Genomic DNA, 21,642 nt, shown 5'->3' with positions numbered 1-21,642 from the left:
GTTAAGAGCACTGACTGTTCTTCCAGAGGACCTGGGTTCAATTCCCAGCACCCACATGGCAACTCACAACTGTGGATAACTCCAGTTCCAGGGGACCTGACATCTAGGGCAAAATACCCACGTACATAAAACAGAAATAAATCAATAAAAGAATGTTCTGGTCAAGAGAGAAGTTCCTGGGACCTGAGGAAGTAGAGATTCAGCTCCATCTCTGGGGGGCTTCCCTGTGGCAGACAGGACTGGAGCAGGTGCCCCTTCCCAGCAGCAAGTATTTCATGTGCTCTGAGCAAGACAATCCTCGGAGCCATGTTTAGTCTCCTACAAAGAGTTGTGTAAGTTGGGACAAGTGACTTAACCAAAGCCTAGGATGTTTTTGTCAATATCGGACGGAGTACCATTTCTCTAGAAAGTGGTTACAATGACTCACTGATAGTGCAGGAACTGGGACTCAGTACAGGACTGAGTGTGTGGTAATGAGTATGAGCTGTGATCCCCAGGACTGACGCCACCATGGCCACCACCTCCACACGGCTGTGTCCCTGCTCACATGCAAAATTAAGGGGCCATGCCAGGAAGACTGGAGCAGAGAAGCTTGCCTGTCCATCACCACCTCTAACTTGCAGGATTCACTTGAAACGGGCCACCCCCATACTGGCCAGAAGCCCAGTAGCTTTATCTGCCTCAAGAATACGGTGTGTCAGAGCTGGGTGCGTCCACTCCGAGGTTCTTGAGCCCGCTTGCAGGGATGGGAGAAGATGGTTCCCATGTACTCTGAATCCTTCACGAAGCCAGCCTTACAGGGAATGAAATCGGGGCAGTGTGACCCTGGCCAAATCAGACCGCCACAATGGACTTCACTCTCTTCATCCACATAACCTTCAAGGACCCTTGACTTGGCATTCTATGATTTGCTTTCTTCAGACTGCTGCGGGGTAAGAAGGGCAAGAGCAGGCTTTAAGAGCAGACAAGTGAGGAACAAGGCCACCTATCACACGCACGCACACACACACACACACACACACACACACACGCGCGCGCGCACGCACGCACGCACACGCACGCACGCACGCACGCACAGTTCTCCTTAGATTCCACACAAAACGTCTTGCTCTGGGGGCTGGCCAGGCTCTTAGACCCACTGAGCCCACCGGGCAAGCAGCCTCCCTCACACAGGCAATGGCAGCCAAGGCAACACAGGGGCTGATTATGATATCCCTGCCTAGCGAAGAGTCGAGATAGTCCCCATTCTTCCTGGACCCTAGATCATGCCTGCCTAAGGGCACCCAGGTTAAGGGACAAAGCTAAGGCACCACTCCTAGCCCCCAACACAAGGCCTCACTCCGATGTCCTGGGGCAACTGGCTTCCCACTCCAGGCCACACCCTAGCCAGGCATTTCCATGGTCAGAGAAGGCTGGGCCTATGTAGTGGAGCCCTGACTTCTGGGTCTGCCTAGCAGGGAAGGACATTCACCTGGCTCCACCCACCTGGCCCTGCTCACCCTCCAGGTGGGGTGAAACTCTTGCAAACTGAATACAGAAGGTTACACAGGTAAGACTGCATAATGGTTAGCGTCAGAGACGGGCTGGGAAGTCCAGAGGCCGATTTCAAGGTCACCTGAAGAATCTGCTTCATAGCCCACAGGGCGTTGGGGGGGTGGGGGTGGGATGGCTCAGTGGTTAAGAGCGCGTACTTCTCAGTTCAATTCTCAGCACCAACGTTAGGCGGCTCGGAACCACCTCTCACTCAAGCTCCAGGAGATCGGATACTCTCTTCTGGCACAAGTGTACAGACACTCACACAGCAGACACATGAATAAAAACAAACCAACGAACCAAGAACCATGGCACACACCTTTAATTCCAGCCCTTGGGAGGCAGAGGCAAGAGGCGGGCGGAACTCTCTGAGATCCAGCGGGCAGTCACCTAGAGAGTTCCAGGCAGCCAGAGCTACACAGTAAGACCCTGTCTCAACAGCAAACAAACAAACAGAAAAAAGGGGACAGAGACAGCACACTGGCACGGCCCAGGCCTTGGAGATAATTCTCACGCGGTGATCGAGTCAAGGCCCTGAGAACCAACAACCAACATCGAGCACCGACCACCATTCTGTGATGCAGGCTCCTGGGTTATATAGCGATGCTCAGATATGACTGGTCCAGCATGACAAGGGACATTCGCAGCACCAACAAAAGCCCCAAGGCCTCCCGAGGCCCTGGCACTCCGCAGCACCAAAGTTCCTGTGCTGAGGGAACGGGACAGGACTCTGCCAAGCAGCTCTTGGAGCTAATAGTTCAAAGAAGACAGTGTCACAAATGCCACTCTCCAAAGTCCCAATAGGGGGAAGGTGGTAAGAGAACCAGGCCTTACTGGACACCATGTCCTGGCCAACTGGAGGCCCCATGGTTCTATCTAGTTCCACACCCCAAGGGTAAGGTTACTAAAGACAGCAGACTAAGGTCCGCCCCTCAGGAAGAACACACATTACGCCATCCATGGAAGGAGAAGAAAAACCAAGACCATACATTGACTTCCTGTGGGGCCCCCAGGCTCACACAAGGGGACCAGAAACTCCCTAAGATTTTCTGAAGCAGGGATCCCAGCCAAATGCAATCATCCCAGCCTCCAGGGAGAAAGGGCAGGGTACTGTGGGAGGGGCCGGCATGGCGAGTTCCTCAGGAGAGGAATCTGGAGTGTGCAGATGGTCAGGAGGAAAAACGGCAGCTGGACTATCTCCAAGAGAGCCGGGAGGTCATCGACAGCACCCTACCACCCTGTGACTGAACACAACAGGAGTGTAACGAGAGGCGTGGCAGGGTCTAAACTCGTCCAAGGCTCTGACCCAGTCCAGTGATGAGGATGGCCCCCAGGTACATCTGAATCTGGGGAGCAAAGCAGACCTCTGTCCTGAACCCAGGAAGCAACCTCATGGCTGGAGTGGCACTGGTCACTCGGACCATGACACCCAAGAGTTTCCTGCTAGACCACGGCCACCCAGACACCTGGCCAGAGGCACCTGGTGAGTTAGGGAACCACTACTACACACAAGCTTTTGTGTGCCTTGTCTTCAGGGAGCTGGGCGCCACCAGTCAGGAAGGCTTCTGAGGACTCACACTTGCTAGGGGACTCGGGAAACATATACTTTCTACTGTCCCAGGCACCTCAGATCATTGATCCTCCAAATGTCCTCAGAGCCACGAATTTCACAGTGACTCTCTCAGACCGTTTAGCAAGGCTGCCAACAGCCTGCCAACACATCTGTCTCTTCCAGATTTCTCGCCAGCCCATGCTGGAGCCCAGGGGCCAACTGGGCAAGGCAACAGCTAGTGGCCGACAGTCAGGAGAGAAGACCGGGGAGCAGAGAAACCAGGCAGGGACAGAGGTGACATGCCTGTCATCCCGCTAGCTGTCCTCAGGGCCTGAGAATGGGACTGACCAAGAGTGGCCTACCATAGCTCCCCACCTGTGCCATGACCCAAAACTCTTCTATTCGTCCAAGCCCCGCCCCATCGGGAGAGTCTGTCTTACAGGGTACAATTAGATTCCAAATACTGCAAGTCACCACGGTGAGGCATAAACTATGAATTCACTTGTAAGTTTGTAGTTACAGATTTGCTTCACCAAGAAGTAATAAATACAGCTAGGGATGTAGCCCAGCAGCAGGTAGAAAGCCAGGGATTCAATCCTCAGTAAGGGCAAGCAGTGAGTATCTGGGGGGGGGGGGGGGGGTGGATACTCAGAACCCCAGAGCTCAGAAACGTGATACAGGAGGATCAAGCTCCATTTCGTAGTAAGACTCTTCTCAAAAAAAAAAAGGGGGAGGGAGGGGGGTGCGGGATGTGGCTCAGTTGGTAGCATACCAATGCACAAACCCTGCTTTCAATCCCCATCGCTGCAGAAAAACAGGCTTGGAGGAACATACCTATAATTCCAGGGCTTGGAGATAGAAGGAAAAGGATCAGCAGTTCAAGGTCTACTTTGGCTACATAATAAACCTAAGATACATGAAACCCTATCTCAAGCAAACAAAACAGTAAGTAAATAAATAAGGCGAGCAAGCTACTCTTCTGAAAAGACAATAACAAGGTGGGGTGTGGGTCCTCAAGGCCCTGACCTCAAAGCCCCAAGATGGCAGGCAGGACATGAGAGCAGGTAACCATAAGGCACAGAAGCCAGATGCCAAAAACATGCCTAGGAAGGAAAGAGCACGTTGAGACTGACTTCTGTCCTCCCACCAGAGGCAGGAAGCTAGGTTTACCTGTCACCTGCAAGGAGCCACGAGACGTGGGCAAAGCCTCCAGGCCTCAGTTGGAAATGGGATGCAGCACTCCAGCACAGATGTGCGCAAACAGAGCAACACACATCGGGCTGGGGGGCTACGAGCTTGTCTCCAGTTTTAAAACAGGCACAGGTACACGCCAGCTACCTGGGCAGGGTTAATACGATCATATGCTTTATTAATAAAAACATCGAACTCAGGATACAGGTTCATGCCAACAGGGGAGCCAATGAGATTCCAGAGAATTCTGGGGCCTCAACTCCAATGTGCCATTTCCTTAAAATAGAACTCTAAAGCCGGCATGCTCTTTGTGAACTAGCTTCAGAAACAGAAACTCTAGAAATACCTGCTGTCTCACCTGAACCTTTCGGGTCTTTCCAGAAACCCTTCACCTTCTGCCAGCCATCTCATCACAGAAAGCCTAAATGGAAGCCTGGGAAACACTGAGGAGGTGCCCAGGCCAACCCACGGTACTATGGGTAGCTCTTGTGCTTTCGTGGGACTGGGACACATCCCCAGTCACAGTCACTGGTCCAGTATGGTTAGACCTTACGTTAGACCTGCTCCTCAACCAGGGGCTTCTATGGAGAGAGGCCTGGGAGGTTTCCCAGTCTGCCACCCTGGGTGCCTGAGTGACCTTACCGCTCATGCCAAGCAGCCTCAATTTTAGGGCAGTGGTAGACAGACTCTGATGCAAACACCAAAGTAGCATTTCTTAATCTTTTTTCTTTCTTTTTTTTTTTTTTTTTTTGAGATAGGGTGTCTCTGTGTAGCTTTGGTGCCTGTCCTGGAACTCACTCTGTAGCCCAGGCTGGCCTCGAACTCACAGAGATCCGCCTGGCTCTGCCTCCCGAGTGCTGGGATTAAAGGCGTGCGCCACCACCGCCCAGTACATTTCTTAATCTTAAAAATAAATGTATAAAGCCAGGAGTAGTGGTGCACATCTTTAATCCCAGCACTCAGGAAGCAGAGGCCAGTGGGCCTCTGAGTTCGAGGCCAGGCTGTCTACAGAGTCCCAGGACAGCCAGGGATACACAGACAAACCCTGTCTCAAAAATCCAAACACTGAATGAATGAATGAATAAATAAATCGGTGTATGTCTTGATGTGTGTGTGTGCATACATATTTATTTGCACACAAACATATACAAGATAAAGCTAAATACATACTTAACTACTCAGGCTATAAATTTCGTTTATAAATGCTTAACTTTTTAAACATTTATCCCGTTTATCCCTGAACTTATTATGTGCACCTGTGCAGACGGCCTCCAGGAACGGGTTCTTTTCTTCCACTCTGTGAGTTCCAGGGACCGAACCGGAACTCCAGGGCTGTCAGGAGTGGGGCGCAAGTCCGTTTACCTGCTGACAACCACCTCACCAGCCCCATGTTGCTCAACTTAAATTTTTTTTTTTTTTTTTTTTTTGTTTTGTTTTGTTTTTCGAGACAGGGTTTCTCTGTGTAGCTTTGTGCCTTTCCTGGAACTCGCTTTGGAGACCAAGCTGGCCTCGAACTCACAGAGATCCGCCTGGCTCTGCCTCCCGAGTGCTGGGATTAAAGGCGTGCGCCACCACCGCCCAGCTAACTTAAATTTTTTTTAAAAAAGGAGAGTGATGATATCACCCTGGCCTACTATGCACAAGGTCCTAGATCCCAATCCCAGAACCACGGCACTGAACAATTAAAGGGGGGAAGGTGTCACAGAGTGAAGGGGGTGGGTGAGCAAGCTCAGGGCCTCCTGTGTACAAAGACACCTCTAGTCCTGGCCATAGTAACCCAAAGGGCAGGAAACAGGGATCCGAGCCCAGTTCCCGCCTCCAGGAAAACACATTCATGTGCCTCCTCCTCAGCCCAGCTCCCAGAGCTGAGTCTGGAAAAGCACTTTGGGTTCCTGGAAAGAAAGGCCCTTCGGAAATATCGGGAACTCGGCTGGAAGGTGCCGTTATTTATTATCTGGAGGATGTCTGTGGTGTTTGAAGGGAACCACTCCACCTTCAAAGCCAAGGCTACAGCCAAAAATAACAGAGGGGCTGCTGGGAGCCAGAGAGACACACAGGGGCCTGTGCTCGGACAACTTTCTCTCTATCCCCAAACCACAATCTGTACGGTCGGTCTCTCCATGGGATACGAGACAGGACCTGGTCCTCACAGCCCTCCACATGCTAGACAGGAGGTTTCTTGTCCAACATGGAAAGACAAGATACATCCAGACATCTGCCTGAGGGAGGCCACTCACCTCCAGGTTCCTTCCCCTGTGACATTTCACTTACAGAGGACTGGGGGGGGAAAAAAATGGAATCCAGCACCAATCCATCTTTCTCCCATCATATCCACTTCTGCAGATGACTTTCAAAGAAATTCTTAGGAGGGCAACTTTCCCTGGAGGAGCCCCTAGCCACATTTGATCATGCCCTGCCTCTTTCTGAGATTTCACTTTGAGAAACCCACACCGCCCCTGCTCTCGGGTGCCTCTTACTTTCTTCTGAGCACCTTTCTTTCTCTGAATCCTCATGTTTCAACCTATACTAAAATATCTTCAGAAGCTGGGCATGGTAGCTCACACCTATAACGTGCCTATAATTCCAGCACTCAGGAGACTGAGGCAGGAGAATTGTTGCACATTTGTGGCCAGAGTGGGCTACACAGTGAGTTCCAGGTCAGTCTGGGCTACAGAGCAAAAAACCTGTCTCAAACAACTAAAAGAAATAAATCTACAAGCCCTGGCCCGGCAACACAATCCTATGGCCTGCAACCCTACTCCAGACAGCCCCACAGGCCCCAACCACCAAGCAGGAGTCACAAGGTAACCAAAGAGGCACTCTCCCCGACTGACTGCCTTTCCACCCAGAAGAGACTTGGGGCCTCTGGCTTAAGGCCCTTCGAGGCCCTATGATGTTCAATGCTGGGGTTCAAAATGACACTGTCCTCTGGCAGGTGATGTTGTTATCAGTCTGGCCCAGAAAAGTCCAGTCCTGTCACGCTAAAAGCCAGCCTAAGCCCCCACACCTTTGTGCACAGTACTCTCAAGGCTTAAAGTATGGACTCCTATACTCAAAATAACCTTAATGAGCCCTGCTGCCTGGAGCAAAGCCTTCCTGGTCCCCCAGGTGAACCCAAACAAAGGGCAGAGCAGGTGAGAGCGGGAAGCAGCGGGGATGGGCTGCTGAACCCCAAAGCAGGAGAGGCTACTCCCTAAAAGCTGGAGTCAGGGCTAGGAGCAGTTTGGGGGTGCACAAGGTGGCCACTGGCACCCCCACTACCTTTCCAACTAAGAACAGTCACTTCAGAAGTGTCTGTGTCAGCCAGGCTCCGTCAGTCCAAGATTTTCATCAAAATTCACCCTAAACATTCAAGTTGTGTCCAAGACCTAGGTAAAGTCACCTGACCTTTCTGAGCCTTGATTTCTCTACCCTAAAATGGAGATTCATCCTCACAAGTTTGCTCATCGCCATTAATGGCAATAAATCACATCATGATTAATACAAAAGTATAAATGTGAAAAATCATGAATCATAAAATAAGCACTTGATTACACACCACCTCGAGTTATTATTCACTCACATTTAAGACTAAAGCCTCAGTTAAAACACAAGCCCCCCGGGCGGTGGTGGCGCATGCCTTTAATCCCAGCACTCGGGAGGCAGAGCCAGGTGGATCTCTGTGAGTTCGAGGCCAGCCTGGACTACCAAGTGAGTTCCAGGAAAGGCGCAAAGCTACACAGAGAAACCCTGTCTCGAAAAACCAAAAAAAAAAAAAAAAAAAAAAAAAAACACAAGCCCCTTCACAGCCGAGGGTGTGTCTGCACATATGGTTAAAATCAGAATTCTGAAGTTGACCTGCCTAACTTTGTTCATAACCCAGTATACTGACCGGTCAGTCAGCTCCTGGGCAGGTTACTTCTCTGGGTCTCAATTGCCCCATCTAGCAAAATATACCAACATTGCCTTCCTCGAAAACTTGTGCAGACCAAGGTCATCTAAATCATTTAGCCTTTAATCATCATGAACCATTGGTCCTTTTACTTACTTGGAGAACCAAAATACTATTAATAAATACTAGTTGGCTGAGTGATGAAAAACAGACCGTTCTCCTAGCCAATCCGCCTTCAAGAATCTTCTCTTTCCTCCCCCAGGAGATGGACAGTGTTTACATTTTCCTCTCGGTATCTTGGCCTTCTGAAACGCTTCAAACCAAAATGAACACCTGGGTCTGCATGTCCAGCCCTTTCTCTGTGTGCTTGGGAGCAGGTCATTCTGTATCTCTAAGTTCAGGTCATTCTAGGAAGAATGACCTTCCCACATCCCTGCTCCCTGCTGCTGGGAGTGCTAATGGAGGCCACTGATGGAACATGGCTGACTTATGGTCTGGCATGCAAGGATTCCTCCATGTCCTCCACCCTGGACCTTTTGGGACACAGGCATGGAGAGGCCTCTGATCCCTCTCAGTGGAGAGCAAATCACAGCCCCATGAGAGGCCCATGGTAGCCAAGGACCAAGCAGGCAGTTTCCAGGGGAACAGCATCCCTGGAAACGCATCTACGCCCAGTTCCCATCCTCACTGCCTCTTATTCTCCTCCCACCTCTGTAGTGGGCTAAGTCACCTACCCACTATTGCTAGGCAACTTCCCAGGGAAGTACGGCTGCCTCTCCAGCCCATGCCTGCCTCGGACCCTGAGGAAAGCTGCCCTTGCTGCTGACCCTGGGGATGACAGAAGGCAAGAAGTGAGAAGTGACCACAGTCCAACAGGGTTTCATATTTGAACATCCCCAGGACTCTCTCACAAGTCAGGCAGGGACTTGGGAAGATAAGAAAAGCCACCTTTCTGCCCCAGCCCTGTTCTCTTGTGCTTATGTGTCCTATATTCTCAAGACAGTTTCCAAGAGCGGGGCCCATCACACTCTACAGAAATGCTTCTCATCGGGCAGCAGTGGCTCATGCCTTTGATCCCAGCACTCGGGAGGCAGAGCCAGGGGGATCTCTGTGAGTTCGAGGCCAGTCTGGTCTACAGAGCAAGATCCAGGACAGGCACCAAAACTACACAGAGAAATCCTGTCGTGGGGGGGTGGGGGGGGGGGGGGTGGGGGGTGGGGGGGGTGGGGGGTGGTAATGAAAGAAAGAAATGCTTCTTTTCCTGATGACTCTTCAGCTCTTCTACCATGGTTCATGGCTCCAAATCCCAGCTTAGGAGCAGATAGCAAGCAAGGAGAAAGGGGCGGGGTGGGGGGGGGTGGGGAGGGGGAGTTGCACAAGTAAGGATAAGTTATGAGGATGGCAGATGCCATCCTAACTCCCGTGACAGCATTCACATTTGGGAGGGTAGGATGACAGGCATCTGTCAGCGTCTTCCTTACACTAGTCTTTTCTTGGATTTTTCAAAATTGGGACCTAATTCCCATCACATCAGTGTCACCATTTTTGCTCTGCACAATCCAGTAATTCTGGATCCATCACCACTGTCTAATTCCAGAACATGTCCACCCCTGGGGTTTTATTTGTATACGTCCATCTTTGCTTCATGTTCCTACGCACACAGACTATTTTATAAGTGGCGCAGCAAAGCAAACACCAGAGCGGGGTGGAACCACCAGCTTCGGATCCTCAAGCCACCGTCGCCCTGACCTTGAGATCCTGAAAAGGTCAGAGAGTTCTCCACCTGTGAAATGTCACAGCAGCAGGGCCCAACTCACAGGAACACATATGCACACAGGCCCTCAGGAAAGCCACTGTAGGCTGGACTCCTAAAAGTCCTGTGAAATACCCGCCACCCCCAGTCAGTAGAAGGCCATGAGAGAAGGCCCGAGGAACTCTCTGTCCCCTCAATCTTCATGTGCAGGGAAGAAAGGATGGGAACAGGTGGCAAATCTTGGTGGTACAATGGGGCTGGGCCTGCTGTCCTGGGTCATCTGGGTCCCTGTCCCCTCAAGGTTCCTTGCCTGGGTCAGGGCCAGGTTTGAGTGAGCAGAAACCTGACCTGAAGAGTAAGTAGGACTCCACTGACCCACATGAACAGCACTGGTATATGGGCTGCAAGGCTTCCTCTGCCTGGGGCCTCTGGGCCACGACCTCTCTGAGGAGCCGCAGACTATAACTGTTAAAAACCACCTCCAGTGGAAAGGCTGTAGAACCTGCCAAGATTTCATTTTGGCAGGGTCTCACTCTGCAGCCTTTGGATGGCCTGGAACTCACCACAGAGACCAGGCTGACAGACGTACCTGCCTCTGTCTCCTAAGTTAAGTGCTGCGATCAAAGGCATGCGCCCCACACCTGGCCCTGCCAGTATTCTTGCTGAATAAATGAGCCCAGCTCACAGGGACTGCTCCTGCAGAGAGATGTGAGGCCGCTGGCCATCTCAAGAGGAGAAAATGCAGAGACAGGAAGGAGGGCAGGTGATCCCTGGCTGCATGTCAGACTGCGGATCACCAAGGCTGGCTGGCTGGGATGACCCTAACTGTACCAGAAGAGGTGTAGGCCTTTTAAGAGTCTGACCAGTGACCTGCTTGGACAGCCTGGCCTAACCATCGAAAGTGAAGGGCCGGGGGCTGGGTAGGTAGCCAAGTTGGTAGAATGCTTGCCCACTATGCATGCAACTCTTCTGAGTTCAATTCCCAGCACCACGGTGTATGCTGTTACACATCTATACTCCCCGCACTTAGATCGCAGAGGCAGGTCATTCCCAGCTACACAGAAAATTCCAGGCCAGCCTGAGCTACATGAGACCCTGTCCCCTCCCGCTCCTGGGGGGGGGGGGGCAAGAGGGAGAAAGGAAAGAGAGAAGTAGGGTGAGCCCAAGGCCAAATGAAGATCAATGCTCAGAGAGAAAGAACATCGAGAGGGTGTCCCCAGTACCTGACTCTCGGTGGCTTGCTCTGCCCCTCCCAAGCCTCTCATCTCACCCTTTCTGAATCCTGCAGCATGCTCGGTTTCCCAGCAGAAACCTCTTTCTTTATACCCTTTTACTCAAACTACACATGCAGGACACCGTCTCCACCCCGGGCTGTGTGCAGCCTCCGTCCCTACCACAGCCTCAAGGCCCATCAGCCACTCACTCCAGCAGCTAGAACTGACACAGCCTAGCAGTATGACTGCGGGTCTTTCTGGTCCCCTCTCCACCTCAGCTGTGGTTGTCAGGACCCACCACCAGCGGAACTGGTTCCGGTAGTCATCAACAGTCCGACTGCATCAAGGACTGGACTCTCTCCAGGAGCCACACATTAGTACATCTGTGACCAGGTCATAGCGCAGGCTGGGGCTATCCCACTCCAGCTCTAGACCCACAGAAAGTCCCACATCTCGTGTGACAAGCCCTCGAGCCCAATTTCCGGTCTGTGGCCAGGTGGCCAGGTGCCCAGCGCCAAGCCTTTTTAGAGAGGGTGTGGAGGTAGCAGCCTTGAAGCACCTCTCAAAGCTAGCCTCAAGGAAGAGATTCCTCTGGAAGACATTGACCATGTACCCTTCAGGAGCCTGCCAGCCTCTTCTTCCTACAAGCCCACCTCTAGTGTCTCATTGTTGGACACTCTGGTTTTCGGGCCACAAGCCAGGCCTTCTCACACCTGCCTGGTCTTGGGCCAGCTGGCACCTGGGGCCTGATGGCCCAACCCTTCCCTCCCCCACTTCTCCTTCAGGTTTTATCCATTGCTTAATCAATGGGGCACCTGTTCCCAGCCTACCCATGTGGAGCAGGGTTTGGAGAGAAAAGAGCCATATCCAGTGAGCTTGGGGAAGGTGCTGGAAGGTGTGAGGGCAGGGCAAATTCCTGGGCTAAATGGCTCTTAAAGGACATTCGCTCTCTGTGTGTCCTTCTTGTACTGTAACACAATGACACAAGTTTTGAGTATTTTTTCCTGGTGTGTTTGTTTTTTTGGTTTTTTGGTTTTTTTTTTTGCAGGGGGCGGGAGAAAGAGGGCTTTGAGACGGTCTCATTATGTAGACCAAGCTGGCCTAGAATTCACTAAGTAGTTCCAAGATGGCACAGCTAGTCAGTGAAGGAACCAACACTTCACACACACACACACACACACACACACACACACACACACACACACACACAGTGCACCTTTATCTGCAGAAGCTGGAGCCAGGATGCAGGTCTAGGATTGGGTCTTTATTTAGAAACAGAGCATCCACATCCTCAAGCAGCAGCCTCAACCGAGCCCTATCCCTGTGCTCAGCACCAGGAAAGCAGCAAAGACCAGGACAGCCTGGGTTCTTGCCCCTCCCCCCCCCCACCTGTCACAGGTACTAGGCAGCAGTCAAGAGGACCAAAAAGGATGGCTCCCAGGGTGGCCCTGATTTGGGATGTTTAGTCCCTCCTTCAAGCCCTTTCACTCCCTTCGGAAATCCTGGGTAAGCTCCCATGAGATGGCCCAGCTACCCAGAAAACAGTGTGCATGAGGTGGCCTGTCTCCCTGAGACCCAGCCTACCACTGGTGCAGCATTGGGATCTGGGTCTTATCCACGGCCGTTTTCATTCACCTGCCAACGCCGCTCTGTTTCAACAGCTACTCACTCAACAAGTACTGATGACATGCCTTATTGTGAAAAGCCCCAGGGCTGACACCTGTGGGACTACACGGTCACCCAGAACCTCCAAGGCTTCAGAGAGGAGAATATAGTTGAACAGCAAGACCACCTCCTCACATCTCAAGTTAAAACGGCATCAGCTAGTTTTTACAACTATGGAGGCCAAAGCTGAAAGGAGCTGGCCCAAGGTCACAGTGAGAGGATAGGTCCAGGACCTAACACCAAGTCAATATTCTCTTTATCCCGCTTGACTTCTGTGCACGTACATTTTAGGGTGTGGTGAGATCTCCATGAGGGAACACAGAGAGGTCTTTGGTCATCATGAAAAGAACTGTCTCGGGAGAGAAAGATGACTTCAGACCTCAGCCTGGAAGTCAGGAAGGCGACTAGAGCTGCATCTCCTCCCAGTCCACAGGTTCTGTGCCACGGCGGCATTTGGAAGTATGCGGACCAGCCAAGAACTCTGCCCCAAAGCATTCTTTGGAGAAGGGTTATAAGCACAGCCATCCCACCCCCTTTGGCTCCTTGAGTCATACCTCCTGCCTGCTCAGGCTTCTACCTGCATCCACCTCCACCAAGGAAGCAGTTCCTACCACATCATTTCATAGGAACGGGTAAGAGTTGGAAGGAGGGGGAGTCTCGGTAGGGCAGAAACGCATCAGGTTCTATCTTACTCGGTTCTTATCTTCCACTACCAACACCTAGAACTCAACCAAGCTCACAGTCACTGCTCAACCAAGCTCACAGTCACTGCTCACAAGCATTTGTGGAACTATATCTAGAAAAAGCCAGGAGCTGGGGAGATGGTTCAGTCACTAAGGGGCTTTCTGCCCAAGCATTAAGTACCTAATCCAATCTCTAGCACCCACATAAAAAGCTGGGTACGCTGGGCGGTGGTGGCCCACGCCTTTAATCCCAGCACTCGGGAGGCAGAGGCAGGCGGATCTCTGTGAGTTCGAGGCCAGCCTGGGCTACCAAGTGAGTTCCAGGAGAGGCGCAATGCTACACAGAGAAACCCTGTCTCGAAAAACCAAAAAAAAAAAAAAAAAGCTGGGTACAGTGGCATATGCCTGTAACCTCAGCAGTTGCAAGGGGCAGAGAGACATCCCTGGAGTTTGCTGACCCTCCAGACTGGCTGAATCAAGAGCTCCAGGTTCAGTGACAGAAACTCTGTTTTCAAAAATAAAGGAGAGTTGGCAACATGTGGAGGCAAACGCATGTAGTATCTCTGTGAGTTCGAGGCCAGCCTGTTCTACATTGCAGAGTTCCAGGTTAGCCAGGGCAGGACATAGAGAGAAACCCTATCTCAATAAATAAAGTGGAGAGTGACTCAGGAAGACACCAGACACCAGCCTCTAGCCACCACACAGGCAAACCCACACATAAACCACACAGAGAGAGCCGACAGAAGGAAATGACTTGCCCACAGTCTCACCAACAGCCACGCTGCACCAGGGCTAAGCTAAAAGCAGGCTCCCCTCTGCCTTCTGTGATGTAACCTTTGACTCCAACTGAACATGCCCCCGCCCACTCCCCCGCAATTCTCCCCTGCCTCCTTCAGCCCTGTCCCCTTGTGGGCAATGGTCCCATTTAACACCCTCTCCATTCCCAGTCTGTAGAAAGAAAAGCAAAATCTACAAGATGCTGCTCTGCCTTAAGAAATGCCCCCTCTGTGTATCCTAAGAACTAGGCAGGGCCAAAATTCTGCAGACAGGGAACCTGACGTTCACAAAAGGTTACACAGAGAATGAATGGCACCGGCCACAACCTTGGACCAGGTTTTCCAAGTCAAAAGCAGAGTGCCTTCTGGGAGGCCCCCACTATCAACCCAAGCAGATACACATTCCCAGACACCAAAACCCTCTGGCTTGGAATGACAGACCTAGCTCCCTTCCCATCCTTCCTCCAGCTACCTCCCGGTCCACCACACACCAGCCCCCAGCCCCGGCTACTTCTCTCTTATCCTGGATAACTCATCCTTACATGTGCCTGGCTCACAGAGCTGCTGGGATCTACAAGATAGAACAGGTACCATGCTGGCACACATTAGCCAGCATCAGCCTACCTGTGTTACATATGCCCAGAGATGACCAAATTCCCTAGATAGTCTGATCCTCCCAGGTCAGAGTTCTGGAAATCTACCATTTTCTCTCCAACCTCACTGAATACGATCTTTCAGCCATTCATTCTTTAATACTGAGTGAACACATAGACCCAAGACTCAGTGTCTGGATGCCAGGAACGGAGTCCTACAGCCCTCACTGGGTCTGGCTCTCCAACAGCTCCATCACTTCTGTCTCTTCCAGCACGAAGGTGAACCCCTGAAAGGGACTTCTGTTCTTCATGGAAGATCCCAAGATTTCCACCATTGCGATCCCACCCCTCCTGACCATCTTGAGAAAGTTTTTGGGTTTTTTGTTTTGCTTTCTGTTTCTTTTTTTGAAAGAGAACCGAGCAGAGGAGGGAGATCCCTTGTCGGCCGTGGGAGTCTCGGATCAGCTCACCCCGTTTTTTCTCCTCCAACAGCCGTTCCAGGAAATAAAACTACTCAGTGAGTAAAACAGGGAGAAAGACCCTCAGCCCTCAGCTCCAGAAGAGGGGGAGGGGGCGGACAGGAAGAGGGCGGCGTCTTTAAGCTACCAATACATTACAAAGAACTCAGTTCAAAGCCAAGGGACTCTCTTAAGTCGATGTTGCTGTAGGAGACAGGGGCAGGGCCCCAGGTCGCCTGCTTAAGGAAGCCCATTGTGGTGTGTTTTAAATTACCTCTGCTTGTCTGATGGAGTGAGTAAAAGGGCACCGTTTCAGGGCTTAGGATTCCTGAGTGAGCTAATACAGGATGCCTTTAGTTGAAGGAAAAAAAAAAACTTCAGTCGGCTCTCTAAACTCCCCCCCCCCCTTTTAAGTTTAAAAAAGGGAATGAATGTTACCATTTTTGGACATGAGCATTCTCCCTCAAGCCCAGCCCTAACCGCACTATCCAGAGGGACGCGCCATCCTGTCCCCCCCCCCCCATACCCAGATCACGAAGGGGGGGGAGGTATGAAATGGGGAGGAACTGGACGGGAATGGGAGGGGGGTTCAGGGTACGTGGCTGTCTAGGGAAAGGGCTCTCTGCGCAGGCAGGAAGCCGCAGCAGGGTTAATACCCTCCCCACCCCCCATCCCCCCTGCCAAAAGTGGTTTCTGACCCCTTCCTACCACTAGCCATTACACTCGGGACCCATCGCCAATTCGCCAGCCCAGACCGGGCAGCAGATCCAGGACCTCGCTTGATGGCGTCTAGGACACAGCTCGTGGCTGAGCAGGGATCCTCAGAGAAGGACCTCAAATATCTTCTGAGACTGTCCCTCACCCCGGACGGAGCCCCTCAACTAGAGCCAAGCTACCCAAACTCGCGTTTCACCAGGAAAAGAGCGAGTCGGTGGGGCAGAATGCAGACGCAAGGCTTGCAGCCACCAGGTCACCGAGTTAAGCAATAAAACGGTTCACCGTCCTGACCCCGCCCCCACAGGGCCCTGGGGAGCCCGCGAACGCCCCCCGATTTTCCTCGGCCCCAGCCGCACTCCAGCACGTCCACTTCCAGGTAGATGTCGAGGCGGCCGCCAAAGCCTCCGGCACCCGCTCGGCTGACTGTCTGCCGACCCGGCTAGGGGCGCAGAGTCCGGGGCAGCTCGCCCCTACGGTACAGAGCCCCAGGGGCGGCCCAGGAAGCGCGCTGCCACCGCACGCCATATGGAGGCGCCAGGAAGAAGGGGAGGAAGGGGAAAATCGATCCCGAGTAAGCAGCTATGGAGCCGAAGTCTCAGCCCCAGCCTCTGGAGCACCGCCCCCACGCCCTGCCCACGCCGGCACGGTTTCGGCAGCAGCGGGGTGGCCTAGACCACCCGCCCCGAGGCGACCTGCCCGCCGGCGGGGCCACCTCCCCGAGCTGCGGCTCGCCGTTCGCGGGCTACAGGGCAGGGGTGCTCCCCTCTTCCGCCCGGTGCCTGTAACCCAATACCCCACCTCACAGTGGCCGCGCTGTCCCCGCCTCCGCTCTTGCGCGCCGGGAACTGGTTTCCAGCCGGGAGCCCAGGAGTGCGGCGGGCAGAGGGGATCGGGACTCGGGGATGCGGCGGGTGGGGGTAGCTGCTAACCTTCCTCTGCTGCTTCTCCCAGGCCGGATCCAGGAGCAGGTCCCGATCCCAGTCCTCTTCGGGCTGCATGTAGTCGTTGGTCTGCTGGGAATCATAATGGTCCATGATGGTGCGCGCGTGCTAGGGGCTGGGATTTTTTTTTTTTTTCCTCCACCTTCTCTCCAGGCGACGGCAGCTGCTGCCCGGGCGTGGGGAGGGAGTCGGCAGGGCTGGGCTGGGCTGGGCTGGCGGGGCCGGGCTCGCTCCCCTGAGCCCGCTTCCGCCGCGGCTCTGCTAGCGGAGGCTGCTGCGGCGGCGGCTGCTGACGGCGGCGGCTGGAGCTCGCGGACTGCCTTCCTGGGGCGCGCGCTCCGACCTAATCTCCACGCACACTGCGCTCGGTGAACACTCGCGCTGCCGGAGCCGAGGCGGGCGGGGGCGGGGAGAAGGGGCAGAGCCCTCCCGAGGTTCTCCATTGGCCAGGCCGAGTTGCCCAAACTTCCCCCCAGCGCCTCTCATTGGGAATTCCTGGCATCCGTCAGGCGGGTCTCTGTGCATATAGGTGGACTGGGCGGCCCCCTCCGGGCGTGCACGCCACCGCCCACTCCCTGGGTTCCCACTCCCCCGCAGCTCATGTGACACCACCTTAAGCTGAACCGGAGTGGAGCCGGGGGACGCCTCCCGGAGCTCGGGGACCAAACAGCACTGAGCTCAGGAGTCGCGGGAGCCGCCGAGGATTGGCCCGGTTCCCTGCCGGCGGGAAGGCCTGGAACTTGGGCGCACCGGTGTTCCTGCGGTCCCACGAGAGCTCCGAACCCCAGATCTGCGAGGGGAAACCCGAGGCGTATTTCGTTTTCTTTTTCTCAGGGAACCTGGGTCGGGACAAGTCAGTACCCTGGAAAGGGGTGGCGAGGGCCTACAGTAAAAAGGAATTTCCTGATTCCACCACCGCTCCGGTCCCGCCCCTTGGGACCAGGCTGATCCCTGCCCTGCCAGAGCCAGGTTTGTGACCAGCCAACGGTTCTCAGGCCACTGAGCGTCCCTACCTCGCCAAGGGTCCTTTGGATACTTCTCTAGGGCCGGGGGGCACTGGGCAGCTGCGGGCTTCATGGGTGGCAGCTGTGCTGCCCGGCTTCCTAGGCTCCCGGGCGGGCAGGTATGCCCGGGTGGACTGACACACTGAAGCTACCTTCTGGAGTCCTCTTTCCCATCCACTTCTCCAGCTTCCTTACATCTTCCTGAAAACTAGGAAGGGCCCTGAAATCATCTACCTATACCATGATCCTTCCAAATACATATACCTGACAGATGTGGACACAGACTCAAAGAGCTGAGCTGTGCGAGAGACTTAGCAGACATGGACTCTACAAGTCCATACTTTGTCTAACCTTGTGCCTGACAGAATCTTACTGTCCTCAGAGGAGGAAGAAACAGCGCGAGAAACAACTAAATTGCTTGGTGCCTGGCGCTACTCTCTGGGCTCAGTAAAGGAGGGTGGAAATTTGTTGGTACAGTAGCGTTGCATCCTGGGAAGAGGCTGCCGACTTCCTAGTGGTCTCTTGAAGGATGCTGAGTATGAAAAGCAGTAGCAAGTAAGCCTGCAGTTTGGTTATGCACTCTGATGTGGACAACAGTACTGATATGCATCAGTAGGGCTTAATTTATACAGCCATCCCTTAATATTCAGGGAAGCTGATTCCAGGACCTCTGCAGATACCAAAATCTGCAAATGCTTAAATCTCACAGATATATCACGGCACCAGATTGATGTGTAACCTACATACATCCACTGTACACTTTAAATCATTCCCAGATAGAAATGCCATGTGACTACTTACACTGTTGAGGAAATCCTGACAGGATAAAGAAGTCAACACGGTCAGCTATCCCCCCACCCTTGGGATACTTTTAATCGGTGGTCAGTTAAATCCAAGTTTCTAACTTGTGAAAATGGAGGTCAAGTTGCATTTGTAGGAAGGTTAGGTTAATCTAGAGGCTAGTGTTGTCTAACGAGTCACACGGAGATGTTTGCTGACAGGGAGAGTTCTAAATTAGAGTACTTGAAAGCCCACAATGGTCAGAGCGGGAGGAAAAACAGCGTGCCTCTGGTTGGCAAGAGGACACAGAGATGCTGGTGTAAGCAGATGTCAGCCGTACACATGTTCATGCCAGTGTTACCACCAGCGCTGGCTCCTCTCTAAGCCCCTGGCCAAGGAAACAACTGTTTCTGAGCTGAAGACAGCAGATTTATGATCTATTTCATAAGCACTTCTAGACTGTCGCTCTAAAACCTAACATAGAGGGTGATGATGGTGCTGTCTGTATCTGTTCATTCACTCCATAAATTTTTTTTCTGAATACCTTCTGTGTGTCGGGAAACATGCTAGACATCATGTATATAATAAAGATGGAAAAAAATCCACAATCTCTTCCCCACACAGCCCATCAGAGACAGACTTGGAAGGAAAGATGTGACGGAATGAGACAGAAGCAGTGGAGAGGTCTGATGTGGTTCTGCAGAACCTCGGGGAGCACAGAACCCCGGAGAGCACAGAACCCCATGGGGAAGAAGGCTCCAGGTAGAAACTGAGTAAGCTTTAAGGAATAAGAGTCGGATGAGTGTGGGAGATTATTCCAAGGAGAGGGACCAGGGAAGCCAGCACAAAGGGGCAGGAAATGCCATGGCATACAGCTGGATGTCTACCATTTCAAGGCACCTAGACGAGCTATAAGGGGAGTCGGGGCTGGAGAGGAACCCCCAGTGTGCCCTGTGTAGAAGTCAAAGGGAAACGGCCGACTGCACACTGCAAGACCAGTTGCGGAAATCCAGGACGTAATAGGAAAGATGTGGATAGATGCAATACTTGGAACTGCAAAACTGGAAGGCACAGGAGTTTGGATATAAAGAGGAGAGAGAGGTTTTTCAGGATAATCGAACAGACCATGACCTGTGACAAATATTTAAATTCCATCTAACAGAAAATAAATCAAAGCCCAGAGAGAGGTAGAACCTTGTCCAAGTCACATATGATACCTAGATGCATGCCTTTTATCTAGTGACTTTCACCCCTAGTTTTTTTGTTTTGGTTTGGTTTTTTGTTTTCTTTTGTTTTTTTGAGACAGGGTTTCTCTGTGCAGCTCTGGCTGTCCTGGAACTCACTTTGTAGACCAGGCTAGCCTCAAACTCATAGAGATCCACCTCCCTCTGCCTCCCGAGGACACCACCACAACCTGGCTGTCACAACCCATTCCTAAGCTGGTGTCCCTTGGACCCCCATGTTTCTGTCCCAAGAAGTTCCTGCCACCCCTCAGTCTTCCTCTCCCTTATGTTTTCAGTCCTCTCCTCCAAATTGGATCCATCCTTCAGACTACGAGTAACTCAAGTTTCTATTTTGAAGAAATCTTCCTTCGTCTGCAGCCTCCCCCGTCCATCGCCACTGCTTCTTTCTTCTGTGCTCATGATCTTCGTTCATTCACCACTCAGTGGCTCTTAAGCTCACAGCTATGGCCGCTCCCCTGAAAGCCCAGACAAATGAATTTTCAGCTGTGAGATCCAGAGAACGTTGTTTTAGGCCTTGTGCCCAGGCTTTTCTGGTATCTGATGTGACCCATTTCCTTCACCTTGAAAACCTATGCCCCCCCACACCCCCATACTTCCATGGTATGGGGAAGCTCCGAGCTCTCTGCTTCCCCTCTGCCTGGCTGTTGGTAACCTCCCCCTTTTAAATCAGAGCATAACTCTTTATAAAGTACATTAATCAAGTGTATCGATCCCTGTGTCTATATCCCTGTCAGCCAAGTGAAGATCCAAGGCGTTCCCAGAACCCAGTCCAGCTCAAATCCCCAAGCCATTCTTACCATTGTCTCACTATATAGCCCTGGCTGGCCTAGCACTCACTATGTAGACCAGGCTGGCCCAGCACTCACTATGTAGACCAGGTTGGCCCTGAACTCAAAGGGATCAGCATGCTTCTGTCTCCAAGAGCTGAAAATAAAGGCATTCACTACCATGCCTGGCTTAGCTGTTATCGTCTCATTTTAAGATACTGTCTCCTGTAGCCCAGGCTGGTCTCTAATTTCCTATGTAGCTGAGGATGACCCTGAACTTCTTTCTACCATGCCTGATATATGCACTACTGGGAACTGAACCCAGGGCCTTATGAATGCTAGGCTACATTCTACCAAACGAGGCACCTCCTCAGCCCTGTGTCGTGAGTGTGTGTGTGTGATGAACGCATGCATGCATTCATTTCTCTTGAATGTATACCTCCAAGTGTAACTGCCTGGTCACAGGGTTGGCATATGTGTCCCTTTAGTAAGTATTGCCAAACAGTTTTTCAAATTGGCCCTAACAACTTGCTCCCTAGCAGCAGGAGATGAGGATTTCAGTTGCTGCACATCCTCTGACCAACTGGCATTTTTTTTTTTAAAGCCATTCTGGTGGGTAAACAGTGGGTTCTTTTGGGGTAAGTCTTTTCGTGTGCTATTGATCATCTGAATGAAAAGTAACTCCTATCCCTGCTACCACGGATTCTAGTAGTAATTCATGCTCTATTTGCCATTTGCTTGCATATTTCACCAATTCCCCAAGTTTCTTTCATTCATTCATTCATTCATTCATCCACTCACCAGGTATTTATCTATGTCTGGCACTGTGCTGGAGGTAGAGAGTGAAGAGAGGGGGTGGGTGTAGCAGGCTTTCTTTTGGGCCACCAGCCAGCTCCCACA

The 21,642-nt window shown here is 52.3% G+C and overlaps 1 protein-coding gene across 3 annotated transcripts in view; it reads right to left on the bottom strand.

Annotated features, from left to right (window-relative positions):
* Actn1 (actinin alpha 1) overlaps positions 1-17,272 on the bottom strand; it is a 99,203-nt gene extending 81,931 nt beyond the window's left edge. For 2 of the 3 annotated variants that reach the window (XM_052739449.1, XM_052739450.1), the window contains exon 1: positions 16,936-17,272. In XM_052739449.1, coding sequence (XP_052595409.1) covers positions 16,936-17,040 — 105 coding nt within the window. In that variant the 5' untranslated portion in view covers positions 17,041-17,272. The remainder of the gene's footprint in view (positions 1-16,935) is intronic. The other variant, XM_052739448.1, reaches the window with a different exon arrangement.
* Positions 17,273-21,642: the final 4,370 nt, after the last annotated feature.

The sequence above is a fragment of the Peromyscus californicus genome, unplaced genomic scaffold, assembly GCF_007827085.1.
Source record: "Peromyscus californicus insignis strain IS unplaced genomic scaffold, ASM782708v3 Scaffold_15__1_contigs__length_86483966, whole genome shotgun sequence".
NCBI classification, from domain to species: Eukaryota; Metazoa; Chordata; class Mammalia; order Rodentia; family Cricetidae; genus Peromyscus; species Peromyscus californicus.
The sequence above is the reverse complement of the archived record's forward strand: the minus strand, read 5'-3'. Positions and strand labels throughout refer to the sequence as shown.